This window comes from Raphanus sativus, chromosome 9, assembly GCF_000801105.2.
Source record: "Raphanus sativus cultivar WK10039 chromosome 9, ASM80110v3, whole genome shotgun sequence".
Classification (NCBI taxonomy): domain Eukaryota; kingdom Viridiplantae; phylum Streptophyta; class Magnoliopsida; order Brassicales; family Brassicaceae; genus Raphanus; species Raphanus sativus.
This window is the reverse complement of record NC_079519.1, coordinates 3,265,471-3,284,862: the sequence shown is the minus strand read 5'-3', so window position 1 is coordinate 3,284,862 and position 19,392 is coordinate 3,265,471. Positions and strand designations below refer to the sequence as shown.

General features: G+C 40.1%; 6 protein-coding genes across 6 annotated transcripts; 4 read left to right on the top strand and 2 right to left on the bottom strand.

Annotated features, from left to right (window-relative positions):
- Positions 1-846: 846 nt before the first annotated feature.
- LOC108824120 (phenolic glucoside malonyltransferase 2) lies at positions 847-2,481 on the top strand. Its single transcript, XM_018597484.2, has one exon. The coding sequence runs from the start codon at positions 967-969 to the stop codon at positions 2,344-2,346; it is 1,380 nt and encodes a 459-aa protein (XP_018452986.2). The 5' UTR covers positions 847-966; the 3' UTR covers positions 2,347-2,481.
- Positions 2,482-3,215: 734 nt separating this feature from the next.
- On the top strand, positions 3,216-5,566 carry LOC108828287 (probable polygalacturonase At1g80170). The gene is made up of 9 exons (XM_018601925.2): positions 3,216-3,544; positions 3,637-3,765; positions 3,887-4,057; positions 4,155-4,175; positions 4,254-4,461; positions 4,541-4,622; positions 4,690-4,798; positions 4,879-4,995; positions 5,067-5,566. The coding sequence occupies exons 1-9, from the start codon at positions 3,293-3,295 to the stop codon at positions 5,379-5,381; spliced, it is 1,404 nt and encodes a 467-aa protein (XP_018457427.2). The 5' UTR covers positions 3,216-3,292; the 3' UTR covers positions 5,382-5,566.
- A 112-nt stretch (positions 5,567-5,678) lies between these two features.
- LOC108828286 (PH, RCC1 and FYVE domains-containing protein 1) lies at positions 5,679-10,666 on the bottom strand. Its single transcript, XM_018601923.2, has 9 exons — positions 10,335-10,666; positions 10,036-10,122; positions 9,791-9,880; positions 9,585-9,671; positions 9,387-9,500; positions 7,197-9,317; positions 6,623-6,769; positions 6,102-6,547; positions 5,679-6,013 (listed from the first exon to the last, which is right to left on the bottom strand). The coding sequence occupies exons 1-9, from the start codon at positions 10,380-10,382 to the stop codon at positions 5,890-5,892; spliced, it is 3,264 nt and encodes a 1,087-aa protein (XP_018457425.1). The 5' UTR covers positions 10,383-10,666; the 3' UTR covers positions 5,679-5,889.
- Positions 10,667-12,927: 2,261 nt separating this feature from the next.
- Positions 12,928-14,641, top strand: LOC108828419 (ADP-ribosylation factor 2-B). The gene is made up of 7 exons (XM_018602112.2): positions 12,928-13,064; positions 13,374-13,542; positions 13,626-13,696; positions 13,778-13,897; positions 13,996-14,114; positions 14,214-14,295; positions 14,396-14,641. The coding sequence occupies exons 2-7, from the start codon at positions 13,395-13,397 to the stop codon at positions 14,399-14,401; spliced, it is 546 nt and encodes a 181-aa protein (XP_018457614.1). The 5' UTR covers positions 12,928-13,064; positions 13,374-13,394; the 3' UTR covers positions 14,402-14,641.
- Positions 14,642-14,735: 94 nt separating this feature from the next.
- LOC108828418 (uncharacterized) lies at positions 14,736-16,767 on the bottom strand. The gene is made up of 6 exons (XM_018602110.2): positions 16,539-16,767; positions 16,040-16,188; positions 15,783-15,941; positions 15,583-15,705; positions 15,356-15,499; positions 14,736-15,277 (listed from the first exon to the last, which is right to left on the bottom strand). The coding sequence occupies exons 2-6, from the start codon at positions 16,160-16,162 to the stop codon at positions 14,849-14,851; spliced, it is 978 nt and encodes a 325-aa protein (XP_018457612.1). The 5' UTR covers positions 16,163-16,188; positions 16,539-16,767; the 3' UTR covers positions 14,736-14,848.
- Positions 16,768-18,400: 1,633 nt separating this feature from the next.
- LOC130499654 (uncharacterized) lies at positions 18,401-19,342 on the top strand. Its single transcript, XM_056993947.1, has one exon. It carries the CDS (start codon positions 18,545-18,547, stop codon positions 19,052-19,054), a length of 510 nt encoding a protein of 169 aa, XP_056849927.1. The 5' UTR covers positions 18,401-18,544; the 3' UTR covers positions 19,055-19,342.
- The last annotated feature ends 50 nt before the right edge of the window (positions 19,343-19,392 follow it).

The window sequence follows — 19,392 nt, the reverse complement described above, 5'->3', positions numbered from 1 at the left end:
CACCAAAATAGTTAAATATCTATTGATTCTTTATCCAAATATTAAAAGAAAACCAATTTATATGTTAAATTAAGGTATTTTGATATATATGTTATGAAAATTTATATGTAATATATTATTTTTCTTATAGATTTTGAAATTTAAAGTATATAATGAATTTTGAAAATTTAAAAAAGTGGCAAAATGGATTATCCGAACCCGAACCGAACCCGAACCGAAATTTAGAAATATCCGAATGGGGCGGAAATTTTTGACCCCGAAAATCCAAAACCCGAATGGACTGAACCGAAACCCGAATGGGTATCCGAACGCCCAGCCCTAGTTTGGGCTGATTTCTTAATCGGCCCAAGAAAGATATGATGTGGACAGTGGGCAGGATAAGAAAAAAATGACCCAATATAGATATATTATTAATATTACTTAATTGTCCTTAATGAAATATGCAATGTTTGTTAAGAAAAGGGTATTTTTAGTAAAAAGCACAATATGATCCTGCTTTAATAGTATAGATTTGATCATAAAAAGGCAAGTATTGGATATTTGTACTCTCTGAGTGTTTGGATGAACATAAAACTATTGTAAGAATCTTATTATCACTGGTGACAGTGCTGCCGCTAATATGCTTGCTCTTACAAAATTCAAGAACACATCCAAATCTTATATCCTTAGTCTTCTAAGAGATTATTAGTAATAAGCATTGACGCGCAATAGTGATGATAGAGATCACCTCTTTTGAAACCCGAAGACTTTTCCCTCGACAGAAGCATCACCTAGTTAGTCTTTAGCACATGATACTCACGTGCTCACAATAACCCACTTTTTATATAACTAAAAGTGTTTGCAAGCTTAAACCTCTTCTTCATTTGACTCCACTTAAACCTTATCTCTAACGTGTATTCTTTCAAACCAAGTTCCAGATCTCTTCATGTTGAAACATATCCAACAATTATAAGGATCAGTGTCTGAATGACAATACAAGTCGTTGAGGTTTCCCGAGTCACCCCAGCTCATGACTCGGACTCGGCCAACTCGTTAGCACTACCGTTGACTTTCTTCGATATACCATGGCTAGTGATCAGCCCAGTCAAGCGAGTCTTCTTCTACAGTCTCACCGAGTCCGAGTCGACTCGTGAGCATTTCCACTCCTCCATCCTCCCTAAGCTCAAGCTCTCCCTCTCCCTTGCCCTCCGCAGCTACCTCCCTCTCTCAGGCCGCATCATCTCCGACCCAAAACCGACCATCATCGTCTCCCCAAACGACGCCGTTTCACTGACCGTCGCAGAAACCGACTCTGATTTCTCTCTTCTCTCCGGCTTCGGACAACGTCCAGCTTGGGAGTTACACACTCTCATCCCCGAGTTACCTCTTTCCGATGACGACTCCTCGGCCACGGTCTTATCCCTTCAGATCACCTTGTTCCCGGGCCAAGGATTCTCCATCGGCGTCACCGCACACCATGCCGTTTTAGACGGGAAAACGTCAACCATGTTCGTCAAAGCTTGGGCTCACTTTTGCAAACACGAAAACGTTGTCGTTCTACCGGAGACTCTAATTCCTTCTCTTGACCGGTCCTTGGTCAAAGATCCCACCGGACTCCTCCACGAGCAGATGATCAAGCTCGTGAGATCTCTCACCGACGACGGCAAAATCATCGCGAGCAGAAACCTGAGTTCTTCCCCCGCTTGGGAACGCGGAGACGACGGCGTCTTCTCCACGCTCGTGCTGTCGCGCGGCGACGTTGAGAGACTCCGGGAGCGAGTCAAGAACGAGTCGGGTCAGAGTCAGAGTCAGCTCCTCCACCTGTCGACTCTCGTCGTCGCCTACGCTTACGTGTGGACGTGCCTCGTGAGGGCGCAAGGAGGCGACGCGGAGAGGCACGTGAGTTTACTCTTCGTCGCCGACTTCAGGGAGCGGCTCGACCCGCCGCTCCCGGCGACTTACTTCGGGAACTGCATGTTTCCGGCGGGTTGCTTCGACGGGAAGACGGCGGGGGATTTCGCGGGAGAGGGAGGGTTCGTGGCGGCGGTGGAGATACTCAGCGGTTTGGTGAAAGGGCTGAGGTCGAGAAAGATAGAGACGATCGCGGAGGAGTTCAAGATTGGTTTTGATTGCGTGGGCGTGACGTCACAGTTGGGTTCGTTATCCGGGTCGAACCGGTTGGGCGTGTACGAGGCGGATTTTGGGTGGGGAAGACCGGTTAAGGTTGATGTTGTTTCGATCGAAAGAAACACGATTTCGATGGCGGAGAGACGTGACGAATCAGGTGGCATTGAACTCGGACTGTGCATGAAGAAGGCTGAACTGGACGTCGTCCTTGCTTTGTTCAACAGTGGTTTGCAAAACTAATAAACTCTGTTTTGTTTCCTAACAAAAATTTCAAATAAGGTCTCTTGTGATGCTTTTTGATTATTACTCCAACCACATAATAAGTGTTATTGATGATATGGTTATTACAACAAAGCTAGCATTTGAGGAAGATTATCAATTTATCATTAGTTTTAAGCATGTCAAAGTTGTCTTGACATGAGGATGTAGTTATCTACAAAACAAAGTACATAACAAAGTTATAAACCTTACCATTCTAACCACCACAAAATCTTCAAACCCCACAGCAGAAAAAAAAAGAAGAAGAAAAATTGGACCGGACCATACATATTCATTGTAGAAGCTCAAATCAAAACATGATTTAATACATACAAGTGATATGGAAGGCATGACACTTAGTTTGTGTGTTATGCCAACTGCCAAGTACTTGTTTGAGACAAGTTGTTTATGATTCTGCTTAGAAAGAAGATATAATCCATTTGAAAAGCTCGCCACCTATTCTATATATCTGCAATGAGTACAATAAGTACACAAGTACAACAAACACGTTGACCACCTTCTATATCTTTTGCTATGGAAAACAACATCTTGAGGTTTAGGTGTGAAAAAAGCAAAGCTTTCTGGTCCTTCTTTCTAGTTTTGTCTTCTAGATTCCAGGGGACCAATATTCACAACTATGTTGACCAGGAAAATCTGTGTAGAGGTTTTGGAGTAAAGCAAAAGAAGTGGAAAGCCACATGCCTTGTGCTTTAAGTTTAGATGTGTTGAAAAATATGAGTTTTTCTTCATTTACTTTTAAGCCAAGCCAATACGAAACCCCACAATTGTCCTTAAATAGTCCGCTTATAAATCCAAACCATGTATCATCTACTACAAACCAAACATGTTTGCATAGAATCTTATTACTTAACTAAACAAACAGGAAAAAAAAAACTCTCTCTTGGCGTTTCTTTAAAAGCATAATAAGATGAATAAGCTCTTCATTGTTTCTCTCTTGGCTCTGTTAATGGTAACCTCTTATCGAGCTGCAGGAGAAACAGCTTATAGAGAGCTTGACATTCTCGGAGAGCTTGAGAACCTCGACGTGCCTCAGGATGATATTGACGATGATGTGAACTTCTTTGATTTCTCTTTGTTTACAAGCCAATTTTCTGGTAAGAATCTGGTGAATGTAGATAGCTTCGGTGCAGCTGGAGATGGAGTTTCTGATGATACTCAGGTGCGTTTGTCATCTTTATTATATGCTCGAAATAGATACACAAAGCCTCCAAAACCACTACTTATCTGATGCAATGTTCTTATTACAATCAGGCATTTGTAAGTGCATGGAAGATAGCCTGCTCTGCACCAAGATCCGTGTTATTGGTTCCACAAGGACGAAGCTATCTAGTAAATGCAACGAAATTCAATGGTCCATGTCAAGAAAGTTTGATTATTCAGGTCAAGTTTTTTCATTTACATTTTAAGTTCTTAATTCTTTATTGAGCTGATACATGTTAGATATACACAACATATTACTCCATTGTATCTTTATGCATATTTTGAACCTTGCTTTTTATAGATTGATGGAACAATAGTGGCACCAGATGATCCCAGCCAATGGAACCCGAGATTCCAAAGGGTTTGGCTCGAGTTTTCCAAACTCCAAGGAGTTGTATTCCAAGGAAACGGAGTTCTTGATGGCTCAGGTACCAAATGGTGGGCTGCTTCTTGCAAGAAGAACAAATCAAACGTAACATCTTCTTCTATAACATAAGTTGAACATTTCTTCTAGTTCTAAACTTCAAAAAAAAAAGTCTGACACGTATCTTTCTTGTTTTCTCTTATAGCCTTGCATAGGTGCACCAACGGTATGATTTTGTTTCTGCTTTTGTGTTCATCTACCGCTAATTTTTCTGTTCAACTAAGCTCTTGATATATACATACAGGCACTAACTATAGAATCAAGTTCAAATGTGTATGTGAGAGGCCTAACAATCCGTAACAGCCAACAGATGCATTTGATCATAGCTCGGTCGAATACAGTTAGAGTCTCTAGAGTTATGGTCACATCTCCAGGAGACAGTCCAAACACTGATGGAATCCACATTACCGCATCAACTAATGTTATAGTCCAAGACTGCAAAATCAGCACAGGTTCTTCCCCAAATCATATGCTACACTGTTATGATAGATAATATTAAACTCATAAAACTATACCAAACTTAATAAACAGGAGATGATTGCGTCTCAATTGTGAATGCAAGCTCTAGGATAAAGATGAAGAAAATCTACTGTGGACCAGGTCATGGAATCAGGTAAAAACCATCTCTAACCTTGTCAAAACACTTTTCAAGATTTCTTACATGCATTCTTGATCTGCAGCATTGGAAGCCTTGGAAGAGGAAACTCTACAGCAACCGTATCAGCTATTGTGTTGGACACTGCGGTTTTAAAGAACACAACTAATGGTCTAAGAATCAAGACATGGCAGGTAACAATCTCAAGCTCTTGACCCTTGCTTCGTTCTTTATACTTTTGGTTCCTGAGAGCTATGGTAAATCTTCAAAACAGGGTGGTAATGGTTACGTAAAGGGTGTACGTTTTGAGAACGTAGAGATGCATGACGTTGCAAATCCAATTATAATCGATCAGTTCTACTGTGATTCACCATCAACTTGTCAAAACCAGGTTTCTTTCTTCTTCACTAAACCATTGACTCAAGAAACCACAAGAATCTTTAATCATTTTTAATTTTGCAGACATCGGCAGTTCACATAACGGAGATAATGTACAGAAACATAACCGGAACCACAAAAAGCAAAAACGCCATCAAGTTTGCGTGCAGTGACGCAGTCCCTTGCAGCCACATTGTACTCAACAACGTCAACTTGGAAGGTAATGATGGAAAAGTTGAAGCGTATTGTAACTCAGCTGAAGGGTTCGGTTATGGAGTGGTTCATCCCTCTGCTGATTGTCTGGATTCACATGACGATAAGAGCTTGGACCAAACTCAGTATTTGTCGGAAACTGTTTTGGTCGGTGAAGATGCTCTAAATGCTCACGACGAGCTTTAAGGTGACCGGATTTTGACGGCTGTAGTAGTGAGAGGGTTGCTGTACACGTAATATAGCTGTACCAATTCATCTTAGCAACTGACATATATTTATATATAGCTTCTAAATGAAGCACATACAATGAGATTGACAAGCATTGTAGTATTTGGTATAATAAAATAAATAATCTATCTATTTTTGTAACATCCCGGTTTGTAGCATTGTAGCCGAAAATGCATTTATCTTTTCGGCTACACATCGAAAAAAATAGATAGATTATTCGAAAGAAATACATCGAAACAAATAGCCAAAACGAAAAAGACAAAAGAGAAACTGATAGTGCAGTGCAGTAAAAAGAAACCTAAAACATCATGAAGTTAGTTGACGGTTTCCACATACATCAAGACTTGGGAGTTGGTTAGTACAAAATAAAATCATCAAACTCACGACAAACTCTTTTGTAAAATAACACGATAGAGATTCTCTATAAAATATACAGTGCAAAAACTGCTTCCTATGCTTGTTTGGATCATGTCTGGAACTGTGATTGCACACTTGGTCTATCCGTACCACGAATGGTATACTTTTCATATACTCTTTCTCGGTTCTCTGTCCACCATGCCTCCGCTTGTTGCTCCTTGAATCTTCTCCGGCTGCAAACAAACAAACAAACAAAAACACATTGGTGTTTTTATCTAATCTCTAAAATGCATTGGAGATAAGATTCTGTTAGAATGTTACCTAAAGCGCACACGTTTGAGATCTCTAGTTCCATCTCCTAGTGCCAGTAGTGTGATATAAACACCAGGCTCATACTGTTCAATCCACTCAGCCTCCACTTGAGAAGCATTTGAAGTTGCTACCGAGCTTCTCGAGTTCCTGCGAGTGTCACCATCCTCTGAGAAACCATTACTGTGTCTAACACCGTCGCTTTGAAGCTCATCTCTTCCCGTGCTTGCATCTGTGTTTCTTGGCGACTGAGAGCTTCTCCAGAGTCCATTCATCGAACGCGAGGGAGGAGGGGTCAAAGGCGATGCAAGAGAGGAGGTGTCGCTCGTTGAATCAGATCGTGATGAACGCTGCTGTCCCTTTGCGTTAGCAAAGTGAAACCCGTTCAGTAAATTAGTTGTTCTTGTGATCTCTGCTTCGTGAGCACCGGGTGGTAGCAGCTTCACTATATCCTTCAGCTGTGGAAAGATCAAAAAACCTTAAATCATGTTAATGAGAGTCACAAGAAAGAGAAACACAGATAAGAGACTAACCTGTGTTGTGAGAGATTTTATAACTTCTTTTGCAGCTTCTGATTTGGCGGTTTCTTCTGATGCAAGTTTCATTGCTTCTTGTGCTTTCTTCACAGACTTCTGGACTTCAAGTTCTTGGACCTCACATCTCTGCCTCAAGCTCTCAGCCTAGACAACATCCAAGATTCTTTTATTTAAAAACAAACAATTTTTATTATTAGGCCTGCGGATTCGGTTTTAGATACGGTTTCGGTTTTAAGTTTGGTTCGGTAGGGTTTTGAAAATGAGTCGATTTTTGGTTCGGTTTTCACTTTTTAAATAAAAAATAACCGAAATTAGCCAAAAGAACCGAACTAACCGCAGATAACCAAAAACACGAATTATCCGAAAATATCCTATTTTTAAAAAAATAATTTAAAGAAAATTAACCAAAAAATCAGTTAATTTTTGAAATAAAATTAGACCAAATTACCAATTTTTCGGTTCGTTTCGGTATTGTGGCCAAACTGAATAAACCGGAACCGAAAATATCCGAATCGAAAGAACAAAATAAACCGAAACTGCTTAGTTCACGGGATGTAATGGACAAGTTTACCTGAGCACGTAATTTTACCACTTCCTGGTTCAGAAGCTCATTAGTCTTCTTCAAACTCTCGGTTACACTACTAGCTGAGAAACCAAGACCACCCATCGAAGGAATGGGAGTGACTGAACGAGTAGGACTAGTTCTCCTCGAGAAAGGTGACACAGATCTAGAGTTCCCACCAGATGGAGTCACCGCAGGTTTCGGCGGCACACGCCGCAAGTCCGCCACATTACTCAAAGCATCCCTGAGCTGTGACAAAGGCGTCTGAGAAGTTCTGACAAGAGAGAAAGTCTCCCCTCCTTTCCTTCCTCCTCCTTGTCTAGCTGCTCTGCTATCTAGCTGCTTGATCAAATCTATCTTCGAAGACGGTATTCCAGATCTAGCCAGCCTCAGCTCAGCTTTATCCAACCTGTCCTTATTCTCACCGGAGAGACGCGGCATCACGCTACCCTCCGAGGCTTTGCTCAGCTTGGAGTAACAAGAATCGCAGACGCGGTAAGGCTTCCCTGGATTAGGAGCCAGGGAAGCCTTCAGCGACTTCTTGGAGCTGCACGAGTGGCAGTGGACGAGGCCACAGTTGTAACAGTTGTGGCTCTTCTTGGTGAACCCGAACGCCTGCTTACAAGCCGAACACTGAGTCTGCTCGGCACCAGAAGCCCACTTATGAAGACATATCGCCGCCGTGAAGTTATCACCGCACGCAATGTACTTGACATGTCTGTCTCTCAGCGCCTCTACGAGAGTCGGCGCGTTACGGTCCTCCACGTCACCGTGTCCTAGTCTCCCGTTAGCACCTCTCCCCCACGTGAACACCTCGTTCCGAGATGTTAGCACCGCTACATGATAAGCTCCGCAAGCTACTTCTTCGACGCAGTCGTTGCTCAGTCTTCCCTCTACTAAGCAAGGAAGCTTCCCGTCACCAGTGGGGTTAGGGTTCCCTAGCTGACCGTAGACAGTACTCCCCATGGTGAACACTCTCCCTGATGTGGTTAACCCAACCGTTAAGCTATGTCCACACGCAGCTTTGTGAAAATCATAGTCGATGAGAGCTGACACGCATGTAGGTTTGAGCCTAGACTCTTTATCTCCGTGACCGAGACGGCCCTTGTCACCATCACCCCACGTGAACAGCTTCCCTGATGACGACGAACTCGACTGAGTCGCCGTCGTCACAATGACTTCCACCACCGCAGCAGAATGCCACACACCACATGCCACAGCAACAGTCTTCAAACCAGACAGAGACTTGACTTCCCTCGGGTAAAACACAGTCTCTCTATCACCGTGTCCTAAAACACCAAACGTACCATCTCCAAAAGTGAAGAGATGTCCCGTGGACGTTATCAAAGCAGTGTGCCACGGTCCGCACGACACAGAAGCTATTCTAAGACCTTCGAGAGGACCTGATACTCTCTTAGGTATCCAGTGACTCACGTCCGTCCCGTGCCCTAGAAGCCCCGCGTTGTGTGTTCCATCTCCCCACGTGTAAATCTCTCCGGACATCGTGACAGCGCACGTGTGGAACTCACCGCACGCGACGAAGTCAACGCTAGAAACTGCTAGAGACTCGATGAGCTGCGGTGGTCCCCCGGTAACGTCTTTCCCCATCCCGTGGCCGAGACGTCCTCCTGACTCTTCTCCCCACGTGAACACCTCGCCTTGCCTAGACACTAGAGCAGCGTGCTTGACACCGCACGATATCTGATGGACATCGAGAACCACGTTGGACTCTAACGGCTTTGGAACCAGAACGTTAGACTTCGAACCAACAACGCAACCAGCATTATTCTTATCAGCCCTGACATTATTATTACTATTACCAGATGGAACTTCACCCCAGAGATAGACATCACCTAGAGCATCACGATCCTCCGGACCAGAACCGTGGCTTGAGGTGCTCTGAGCACTAGAGACACTAACGCGGAACACGTCTGTTGAAGGTCCTCGTACTGACATGTTGGGACTACCTGATGGTGCCACATGTGACCTCTCGGAACTGACGGAGTTCTCGGTTCGGATGGACTTTGAGAAAGTGGTTGAAGTGTAAGGAGTAGTGTCAACGCTGTTGAAATCTCGTGAGGCACAAACCGAGCTGTTTGTAGGACTGCCTAATGTCAAGTCTCTGCTATCCTGAAAAGAAAAAAATAAAAAACAAATGAGACTTACTTCGAGAAGAGACAAAAATGCTTTATTACTTACAGCAATGGAGAGGCCGTCGCTCCAGCCGTCGATTTTGGCGCGGCCGCCCTGACCAGATATCAGAGCTTTAAGGCCAGCTATCCACACCTCAGCCTCAACTTTGTCCTTGCAAATCTGATAAACCAAAGGCAAACCACTTTTCACCTACAGAGGTAGATGATGAGAGAGTGAGTGACTTAAGTTTCTCATTAAACTAACCACGTCAAGAGTCCGCTTCCTATTGGAGTAAATGAGAGAGAAAGATAAATAGTCCTTGTCAGGGCGAAGGTAACGTTGGAAAACAGCCTGATCATATATTAAAAAACATATCATCAAAAGTTCATAATATGTTACTAAAACAAAGTAAAATGTCAATTTTGCTGTTTTTGGAAAAAAAGAAAGTAGAATTTAAAGAGAGAGGTTACAGTTCTTTGGCCAGGAACAATCTTAGATACAGTAGATAACTTCAAACGTTTTTCTCCACCGTTTGAGATCCATATCAAAGAGGTCTCATCCTGCAAAATAACATGTCCAAGGTGGGTCAGCTATCAAACATGATGCAATATAGAAAACAAAAACTGTACAAGCAAGTAGCAGGAAGGAGGAGGAGGTCTAGTCTTCACTCTTCACCGCTTAAACCAAATGTATACATATTGAAAAGCAGACTCACATTGGAGAGTCTAAAGGGACAGAACTTAGGCTTTCCTTTCCGACCATACTTCAAGAGCTGAGCACCTTTCTTCAACGCAATCAGAGCCTGCAAAATAAAGGCAGAGTCTTTTTTGAAGATCTTGTGTGAGAAAATATACAATTTTGTTTCAGAAAAAAAAAATAATCTTTTAATTAAATAAAACTCTATTTTCAAAAAAGCGAAATTGGACTGACATTTCAGACAAGCATCAACAAAAGACAAAGGTCATCTGTTTCATCAAGACATAAGAGACAGGGGGGCAAAGAGAGGAGTAGTACCTGTTCGATGTCGCGCTCGAAACTACCGTAGCTCACGAGATCAGCCATTCCATGAGAGAGAGGTAGTAAAACCTAAAAGCAGAAACCCTCTACGATCGCAAAAGGGAGCACCGTTCATCCTAAGCAAACAACACTACTAGGTGAAGTCTCCGCCTTTACAACCATCAATTTCAAGTTTCTATCTTCGCCGGAGCAGGGAAGAATCGCCCGCCGTGAGATAGAGAGAGAGAGAGAAAGAGCGCGCGCGCGAATGAGAGAATCAACTTTCTTCCTCAAACCGGCAACGAAACTAGTCTTTGCCGAGGATATCTACGGACACAGTCAAGGTTGAAAAGTTAAAAAAAAATACTTAAAAACAAAATCAATCTTTATTTTCCACATTTTATTAATTTACATTCTTTTTTTAATAAGATTCTTTTCAGAAAAAAAAACAACTTTTATCATTTGAACTTCTTTCCTTTTGTACATTTTTCACATTCAAAGAAAATGCCAAAAAAAGTGGCAGACTTCTGTAACGGAACTCCTTGTAAATTAGACCTATAATAATATTATTTTTATTGTAGCAATCTAAAAATATATATATTTTACAAGGTGTAATTCTATTGTATTAAAGAGTTGTGATAGTTATTCATTTTACAAAATTGTCACCAAAAAAAAAAAAGAAAAAAAACCGGAGCGGCTGATGGTTATTGAAACCCTTGAAACTGAAATTAGAGGAAGACACGAAGCGGGAGACTTTATGAAGAAATGATTAAAGAAGTATAAAAATGGAAGTCACGATGAGCTTTTGAGTGTGTATACTAAGTCGCGTTATGTATATATTTTTTTTTGTTAGATTATGAAATGAAAGCTAGTTGTCTCGCTGTCTGTTTCTTTCTCTTTCGTGCTCATTGTCTCGTCTCTTTCGCATTTCTTTTTTATAAAAACACGTCGCATCAAAAACACAATGAGAAAACTAGAGTACAGAAGGTTGAAATGTGAAAACTAGCCAGGTTATTAACAGGTTCGCCTTAAAAACTGGAGTTTCTAAACGAAACTAATTAAAACTTGGATTCAAATTTTGACGAAAATAATAAAAAAAATATATTTTCTAACGTGCAAATAATTTTTTTCTAGAGGCTAACCACTTTAAATAGTAAATGGAAAATTAAAGACGATCCTTGCCACTTGGTTTAAAGATTTTGTTAGAACACCAGAAATTATATCATACAGCATTTTGACATTGCTTCCATATATTCTTTATGTTAAAGTGAAATTAGCATAGGCTTTTTGTGTGTGTGTGTGTGCAAATTCCTCTCGATGAAAGCTTTTGTGGATGTAGCAAACTCCTTCGATTCTTCTAGAGATAAAAGCAATACCTTGCTCTGAGAGTCTATTGTGAGTGAAAACAATAGTGGAAAGCGTTATAGTAAGACAACAAAATAAAGAGTTCAACTGACAAAGGCAAAACTTGGTGAGCTTAGGTGGTGGGACAGAACTATTCTCCTTTGTAGTTGCAACTTGCAATAGATGAGTAAATAGCCTATTGCTTCATCTTGAAAGGTACAAAGGCATTGGAACGTTCAAACCCCAATTTGCAAACTGAGGTTTGACAAGTAGCATGTACAGAAGAGCAAGCCCAGAGGAATAGCTCGGTTGATGGTTTATGCATGACAAATTATTCAGAACATAAGGTTTTAGATGATGCGTCTCATTTTGAAACTGAACAAACATGTCTTCTGAAAATGCAATGATTGTGAAGTGTTTGTACTTAGAGGATGTGGTAGGCTGATTGAGTCTTGCAAGTAATAAGAACTTATAAGCGTCCAAATGTAATTGCAAGTGCACATGTGTACTTTATAAATTTGGGGTGTTATTAGTCCTCCAAGAAAAAGAACTATCAGAAACAGATATATGGATTCATGTTGGGCTATGACGAGTTCATTAGAGTTAATTGAAAATATTTCTTAATGAGTGCTTTCTCGTAGTAAATAACACACTGAATTATCATGAACCAATCAATTCTTTTGTGATTCGCCATCAACTTCCCAAAGCAAGGTTTCTTCTGAGTTCTGATCTACCCAAAACCATTGAGTTAAAAATGAAATTTATGCCATGTTTGTTTTTGTACTTAGACATTGCATCTTAGATGTTAGCATTCAGATGTTGTTCCTTTGCACACTACTATTAGCAGCATCAAATATCCATATGATATTTATAGCATTTATTTGAAATATAAAAAAAAATGTAGAGCTTAGATGTTACATTTACATCTCAAAATCAAATTAAATAAATTAGTTATGATAATTGTTATATAATATTTTTATTATAAAATCGTGTTTTTAAAAACTAAAAACTAAACAGAAAAATCGCATTTTTCACCAAATCTGGAAATCACATTACATTGATAATTGACATGGTATTTGGCCAGTCAGCATCAAAGAAGAAACGTTTAGTTCGTTGGAGACGATGAAGTAGCACCTAAAGGAAGGAAGGAGCAATCGCTCACCGCTCACGTGTCACCTAATGATTAGCTAGATAGCACGAGACGAACTACCTGCACTCTCGGTCATGGAAGATTCAAAGGGTAGTTTCGTAGTTTCATTATTTTCTTTTCGTTATTATTAAGCATTAAACCGACGTCGTACAAACCGTTATAAAAAAAAAACAACCATTCCGCTAATCACACCCCCTCTATTCATCGTCGTCGCGCATTTAGCGTCTCTTAAGCAGAGCTCAGTTTCTCCAGAGGTATATGCTTTTCTGATCTGGATCTCTGCTTCGTAGATCTGTGTTTGTGATTTTTTTTGCTGCGGATTCATTTTCATGGTTTGCGAATTTGAGAGGATTGATTCCGTTTTAGGCTTACGATCTCATAATGCGATTAGATCTTGGCGAAACCTAATATACGATAGCATCTAAGACTAAGTGTAGATCTGATGGTTTAAGAGAGATCATGATGGTGTTTGGATCTGCATATAATCTCGTTAAATAGAAAGAATTGAGCAGGTTCTTAGAGAGGCTTTTAATTAACTCTTTCTACGTCGTTGTGGTTTGCAGTTTAAAAAGCAAAAAAAAGGGATGGGGTTGAGTTTCGCGAAGCTGTTCAGCAGGCTCTTTGCCAAGAAAGAGATGAGGATTCTGATGGTTGGTCTCGATGCTGCTGGTAAGACCACCATTCTCTACAAGCTCAAGCTCGGTGAGATTGTCACCACCATCCCCACTATTGGTAATCCCTCTCTCACTCACCTTAACATTCAATGCTTTATTTTTTTTTTAAATTGTAAAAGTATTAATTTAAAACTCTTGCAGGTTTCAATGTGGAAACTGTGGAGTACAAGAACATCAGTTTCACTGTGTGGGATGTCGGGGGTCAGGACAAGGTATATATCAGATATATCCACTTCTCATGATTCTTATCTTATCTGTAAACTTAACTTTTTTTTTTTTGGTTTGGTTTTCAGATCCGTCCTTTGTGGAGGCACTACTTCCAGAACACTCAGGGTCTGATCTTTGTCGTCGACAGCAACGACAGAGACAGAGTTGTTGAAGCTAGAGATGAACTTCACAGGATGCTCAATGAGGTCCCTAATTAAACTCCTTGCACAGAATGGTTTATAGACTAGATGTTTCATCATATACCCAATTCAGAAAGTCTTATACTTTCCTCTTTTTTTTGAAGGATGAGCTGCGTGATGCTGTGTTGCTTGTGTTTGCCAACAAGCAAGATCTTCCAAATGCCATGAATGCAGCTGAAATCACAGATAAGCTTGGCCTTCACTCCCTGCGTCAGCGTCACTGGTAAAATAAACATATATACCCTCCTAACAAGTCCTCTGAAACTTAAAAACCATTGCTTTTTTGTTCTTAAGTTTTATGTCTTTCTTTTGCAACCGACAGGTACATTCAGAGCACATGCGCCACTTCAGGTGAAGGACTCTACGAAGGTCTTGACTGGCTGTCCAACAACATCGCTGGCAAGGTAACATAAGTTTACAAATAAAACCAAACCTATCGATATTTTGTTTCTCCTTTTCTGCGACGCTTATCTTATCTCCCTCGCGTTCCTCCTCCTTACGCAGGCTTAATGAAGTGAAAGCAGCATTGCATCGAGAGATGATTCTTCCTGCTGTATGTTGGTAAAGTTTCTGGATGCAAGAGAGAGATTATAAATATTATATGAACCTTTTTGCTACTGGCTTTATGAATGTTCTGGTTGTGCAAGTAGTAGATATGTACCTAAAAACTTACGAGCATGAGCCCCTTTTAAATAGTTTTCGTGTTGTTCACACCTGGATTGATGATTGAATGTTATTGCTTTCTTGCTATCACGTATTTTCATTTGCAACATAATAACATAAAGTCTTTGGTCTTGTTGGATATTTTGTTCATATCTATTAGTCCTTTTTCTAGATAGAGCAGTGGCTGTAAAACCTTTTCAGTAAAGAATTGATATATCGTATCTTAGGACAACAGGCATATATGTTGTGTCACATAAAATCACGGACTGGTTACAGTTTCCTGGAAGAATTGAATCAGCAAATATTGTTTCGCCGTCTCCTTGATGTTCTTCTGTGTGCAGCCCATCTTTCTTTTATATCTCCGGGATTCACAGTGAGTTGCTCATCCAGCGACTGACTATCATCCGTCTCTCCGGCTGCCAAACGCTTGCGGATCTTAGCGGTCTCAGCCAACAAGTCATGGATGAGCATCTCTGTTGTCTTGGCTGTGATGCCTCTCAGGTACCAAGAAATGGGAGGTGGTGGAACGATCGCCGGCTGTATAAGCTGGTCAAGCGTCACCTTTGAACCGACCCTCCCTTTACCTCCAGTGCACTGGTCATACTCCTCCAGTGTTTTCGGTTTCAGACGATCGCACATATGCTCGTCCACAAACAAAGGCTTTACTTTCCAGTTTCCTTCGAATCTCTTCATGAACCCGCTCTTCACTTGCTTGAATCTCATCTGCAGAAAAAAAAACCATTTCTTTTTCACAAACCATTTAAGAAAAAAGAGTTAAAAGACTCTTGTCTGTAGTCTTACAGAGTGGTCTGCTCGGTTCTGATCCACCAGGACATGAACTGAGATTGTTCCAGACCACCAGAGAAATCTCCACAATGCTGCTTGTTCCACTTCCACCACTTGCCTTAATCCTTCATCTACCACTACTTTCCGGGACAGAACCTCCTGCAAAATGAAGATCACAGTGGATGAAGCTGGTGAATCTGGAGCTTAACCTCTAATGGATGAAGAAGGTAATATAGAAGTACCTTGATATTCTTGAAGACCCTTCTATTGTCAGGGTCAATCACAATGTTATAGACTGCGTCAGGGGGTAAACCAACGTCCACCTCGGCTTTGAGATTGCAAAGCGACCCTTTTGGAATACTCACCTGCCAAGATTTATTTATCAAACTGTCATAAAACAAGATTCTCTCACTAGCGCTGAAAAGACCTGCTAGTGAATCACCTTAATGACTGGGGGTTGATCAGTCCACGAAGTGTTTCCTCTCCAACTATCTAACTGTTTCTCCAGGTCAATTTGTATGGAGTTATATGAAATTTCATTATCTTGCCTCCAAGAAGAACCAATCCCATGCTTATCAGCCGTCAAATTCTTCAGCTGGGACTGTGACAAAGAGCGGAACACGCTTCTTCTTTGTCAGTACCTTGAAAGGATAACAACATCACAGGACATTGAAAGCATGTTCGAAACCAAATTATAACCTTAACACGGGCATGGAGCTTCTGAGAGAGCCCAACGAATTTAGAGAATGCAGGATCAAACACACTTGAGACCACATTTCTCTTGGTGTCTGAACCACTATTGTTAACACTAGCCTTTCCCATTTATGTCTTGAATAGTGTACAAGGCACTGGAACAATAAAAAGTTAATCATCATGGGACATGGCTAAGAAAAACTCAACTTGATCATCAGAACCAATAATAGCCCAGACTGAACAAAACATGAGCTCAAGCCAATTCAGACATTTAAGAAAAACATGAACAAAGAACTACTGAACATCGTCTTTAGGATGAATAAGTTAATCACACAATCAAAGTAAAGCTGACAAATTAATATTTTCCTTAATTACAGTAAAAGCAAACTTTATTTTACCCACGACGACGAAAGCACTTGACAATCTGTAAAATCACTATCAGATCTGAAGCAGATAATTAAAAGCAAGAGACTGAGAGCTTTTTGTTTTCTCCGACAATCCTCACCGAGATCGAGAGAGGATACAGGCCGCGTGATCTTCCCAACAGCGATCGACAAAGCGGTAAAAAGGAAGAAGCGCTTCTTCTATAGTGGTCCAGTCGTGTGGAAGCTTTATGTTTGGTGTTTGGTCATGTGATACACATGTTATGCCATGGACGAACGAAGAAGATTGCGATGCGACGGTCCTAGAGTGGCCAACCTTGCAGACAAAAGAGACCATTGAGGAACACGGTTGCCACGTGTCGTTTTCTAGCTGGTCTTATCGCGGAAAAAGAGATGGTTAACGTTGAATTTCTCGCCACGCTGTCCAAGTACTGCGTGCCGTTTTTTTGGCGAATACGTCATCGATGATGAGAGAGACTCCTTTTGCTCGTTCTTTAATTTTTTCTTTTAACATAACTTTTCTTATTTTATTAACTTGAACCAAGTTCTTTTTGATTTTCTCAAGAAGGTATTCATAAATCTAAAGCATTTTTTTTTGTATATGTTTAATGTAGAGATTGGCTAGTTAAATCGTATAGAAGGGAAATAAAATTGCAACACACACAAAATCTCTAACAGATTTTCAATAACAATTAGTTATTGGTAAAAGAATAAAGAAATTCAATAACAGACTATTGAAGATGTATGCCGTTTTGGCGAAAACATCATCACTGAGTAGTGATGGCTCCTTTGCTCTATGGGGAATGAAATTACTTTAGTTTCTCTCTTTTCTTTACTTTTTGACATAACTTATCTTATTTCATTAACTTGGACCAGATTAATTTTCTAAAAAAAATGTATTAGTGATTCAAGAACATTATATTGGCTTCTTTTTGTATATGCTTTAATGTACAAAACAAATATTAAGCATAGAATGGAAACAAAAGTAAAAGCAGACAATTTCTAATACAAATTCAATAACGAACTAAATATGTTCCTGCTAGCGAAAAAGCTAGAATGAGATAATAAGTCCAGCTGCGTAAGTGACCCATTATAATGAGTCCTTACATGGATTTGGTCCATCAAGAAATTTTGAACTTATCAGCAGTTATCATGCATGGAATATTTTTCTTTCTTTGTAAAAAAGAAAAGCAAGCAAAGAATCAAAATTCAAAATCTAAAGGTGATCACATTAGGCCATTGTCATTGATAAGAATATGACATTGTGAACGCTTCAACTTTCAACATTATCTGATGAAGAAAAGGACATTCAAGGAGACAAAAAGTATGAAAAATAATACGAAAAGGAAAAAGATGAAAACATATATTTGCGTGAAAGAACTCAAAATGTGTTTAACACTAATCCCTATGTTGAATACATTTCAATTGCATTCTCTCTTGTGGAACCCCACTCTAAACCTACAAAATTAAAGTGAATAAATATATGCTAGAAATCCACAAGAAAGCTGACCTCTTAACACTAAAGAAGACTTGATGGTGTATAAGTATTTTATGAAAATTAGTGGATCCATATTCCCACTTTTATTTGAAAACGAAAAATCTTATGATTTCTCTCCTGATATTGAGCCTAACTTTATAACAATCGTGATCTTTATTAGTAAAGAATACACAAGATACATACAAGCACTAGGATTGAAAATTTCAGACTGAAGAATAGTGAAAGAGGTGATGATTGGTAAAGCAGCATGCCCACTCATCAAATCTTTAGTTCATATCTTTATTGGAAACAATGAGTTGTGTGTCTCATCTCAAAAATACTTAACCAAATTCTCACTTTCTCTTCTTACAAAGCAATCAGAAATTGTTCCAAAGTGCATCTCTTTAAATAAATTCACATTGTTGATGACAAACAATAAAAAACAAACCCACATTACTTTTTTATTAAAGCAATATGTAACTTTATTTCAAGAAAAAACACCATGCCTTGAATAAACTTTATTTATGGAGAATGATGATAGAGAAGAGTGCTAGTTCTATTTATACATTGGCCACATTTCAGATTGAGATGACATAAATTGAAGTGGTCTTCAACATCACAGAGCTCCCAAAATCTCACAATTAAAAATAAATGGAAGATCAACAAGGACAACAACAGCAACAACAACAACAACAGTTCCAGCAACCTCTGGTTGTGTATCCATCTACTTCTTCTTCAACACCTTCCTCTTATGCGCCACCTTCGTCATCTGGTTCAAGTGGCTCATTCGGTACAGCTTTCATAGTTATAGCTGCGATCCTTATCTTAGCAGCACTGGCTTGTGTTTTTGGAAGGCTATGCAACCGCGGTCCCAAAGAACACAAAAACAAGAACAAAGCATCAAAGCATGAGAAGCCGTCGTCAAAGAAGAGCCGTGAGATCAGACCTGTGGAGCGTGAGCCAAGAGAGAGAGGTGATGATTTGGAGTTTGGGTTTGATATAAAGCGTCCTGGTCCAACGAGCAAACCTTCTGGCCCTATGAGCAAACCATCTGGTCGAAACGGTGGAGACATTGAGTTTGGGTTTGATAACAAGAGAGGAGGAGGAGGAGGAAAGAAAGGACCACTTCCGTTTATTAAACATGGAGTAAGGTTCCAGTGACTGGAAAAATGGAGGTTGGCTTCAGACACGGTGGTTCATGCCTCAAGCACCGGTCAGGAGAATGCTTTAAATAAGACAAGAGACTTACTCAAGCTTGTTTTTAGCTTTATCTATTTTTCTTGTTTATTTTCTGTTTGTAGTGTTTCTTGTTTTGGGTCTATTGGTTTTGTTTCATATAAGTATGGAACTTTGGACATTAAGTTATATATGAAATCAAGATGATAAGTAACATAGAACAGGGTCAATCTGTAAAAGATGTTACATATCAGAAGATATAATTCTTCATTATCCCTCATCACATTCAAACAAAAATCTGAAACCAAACACAAACAAAAAGC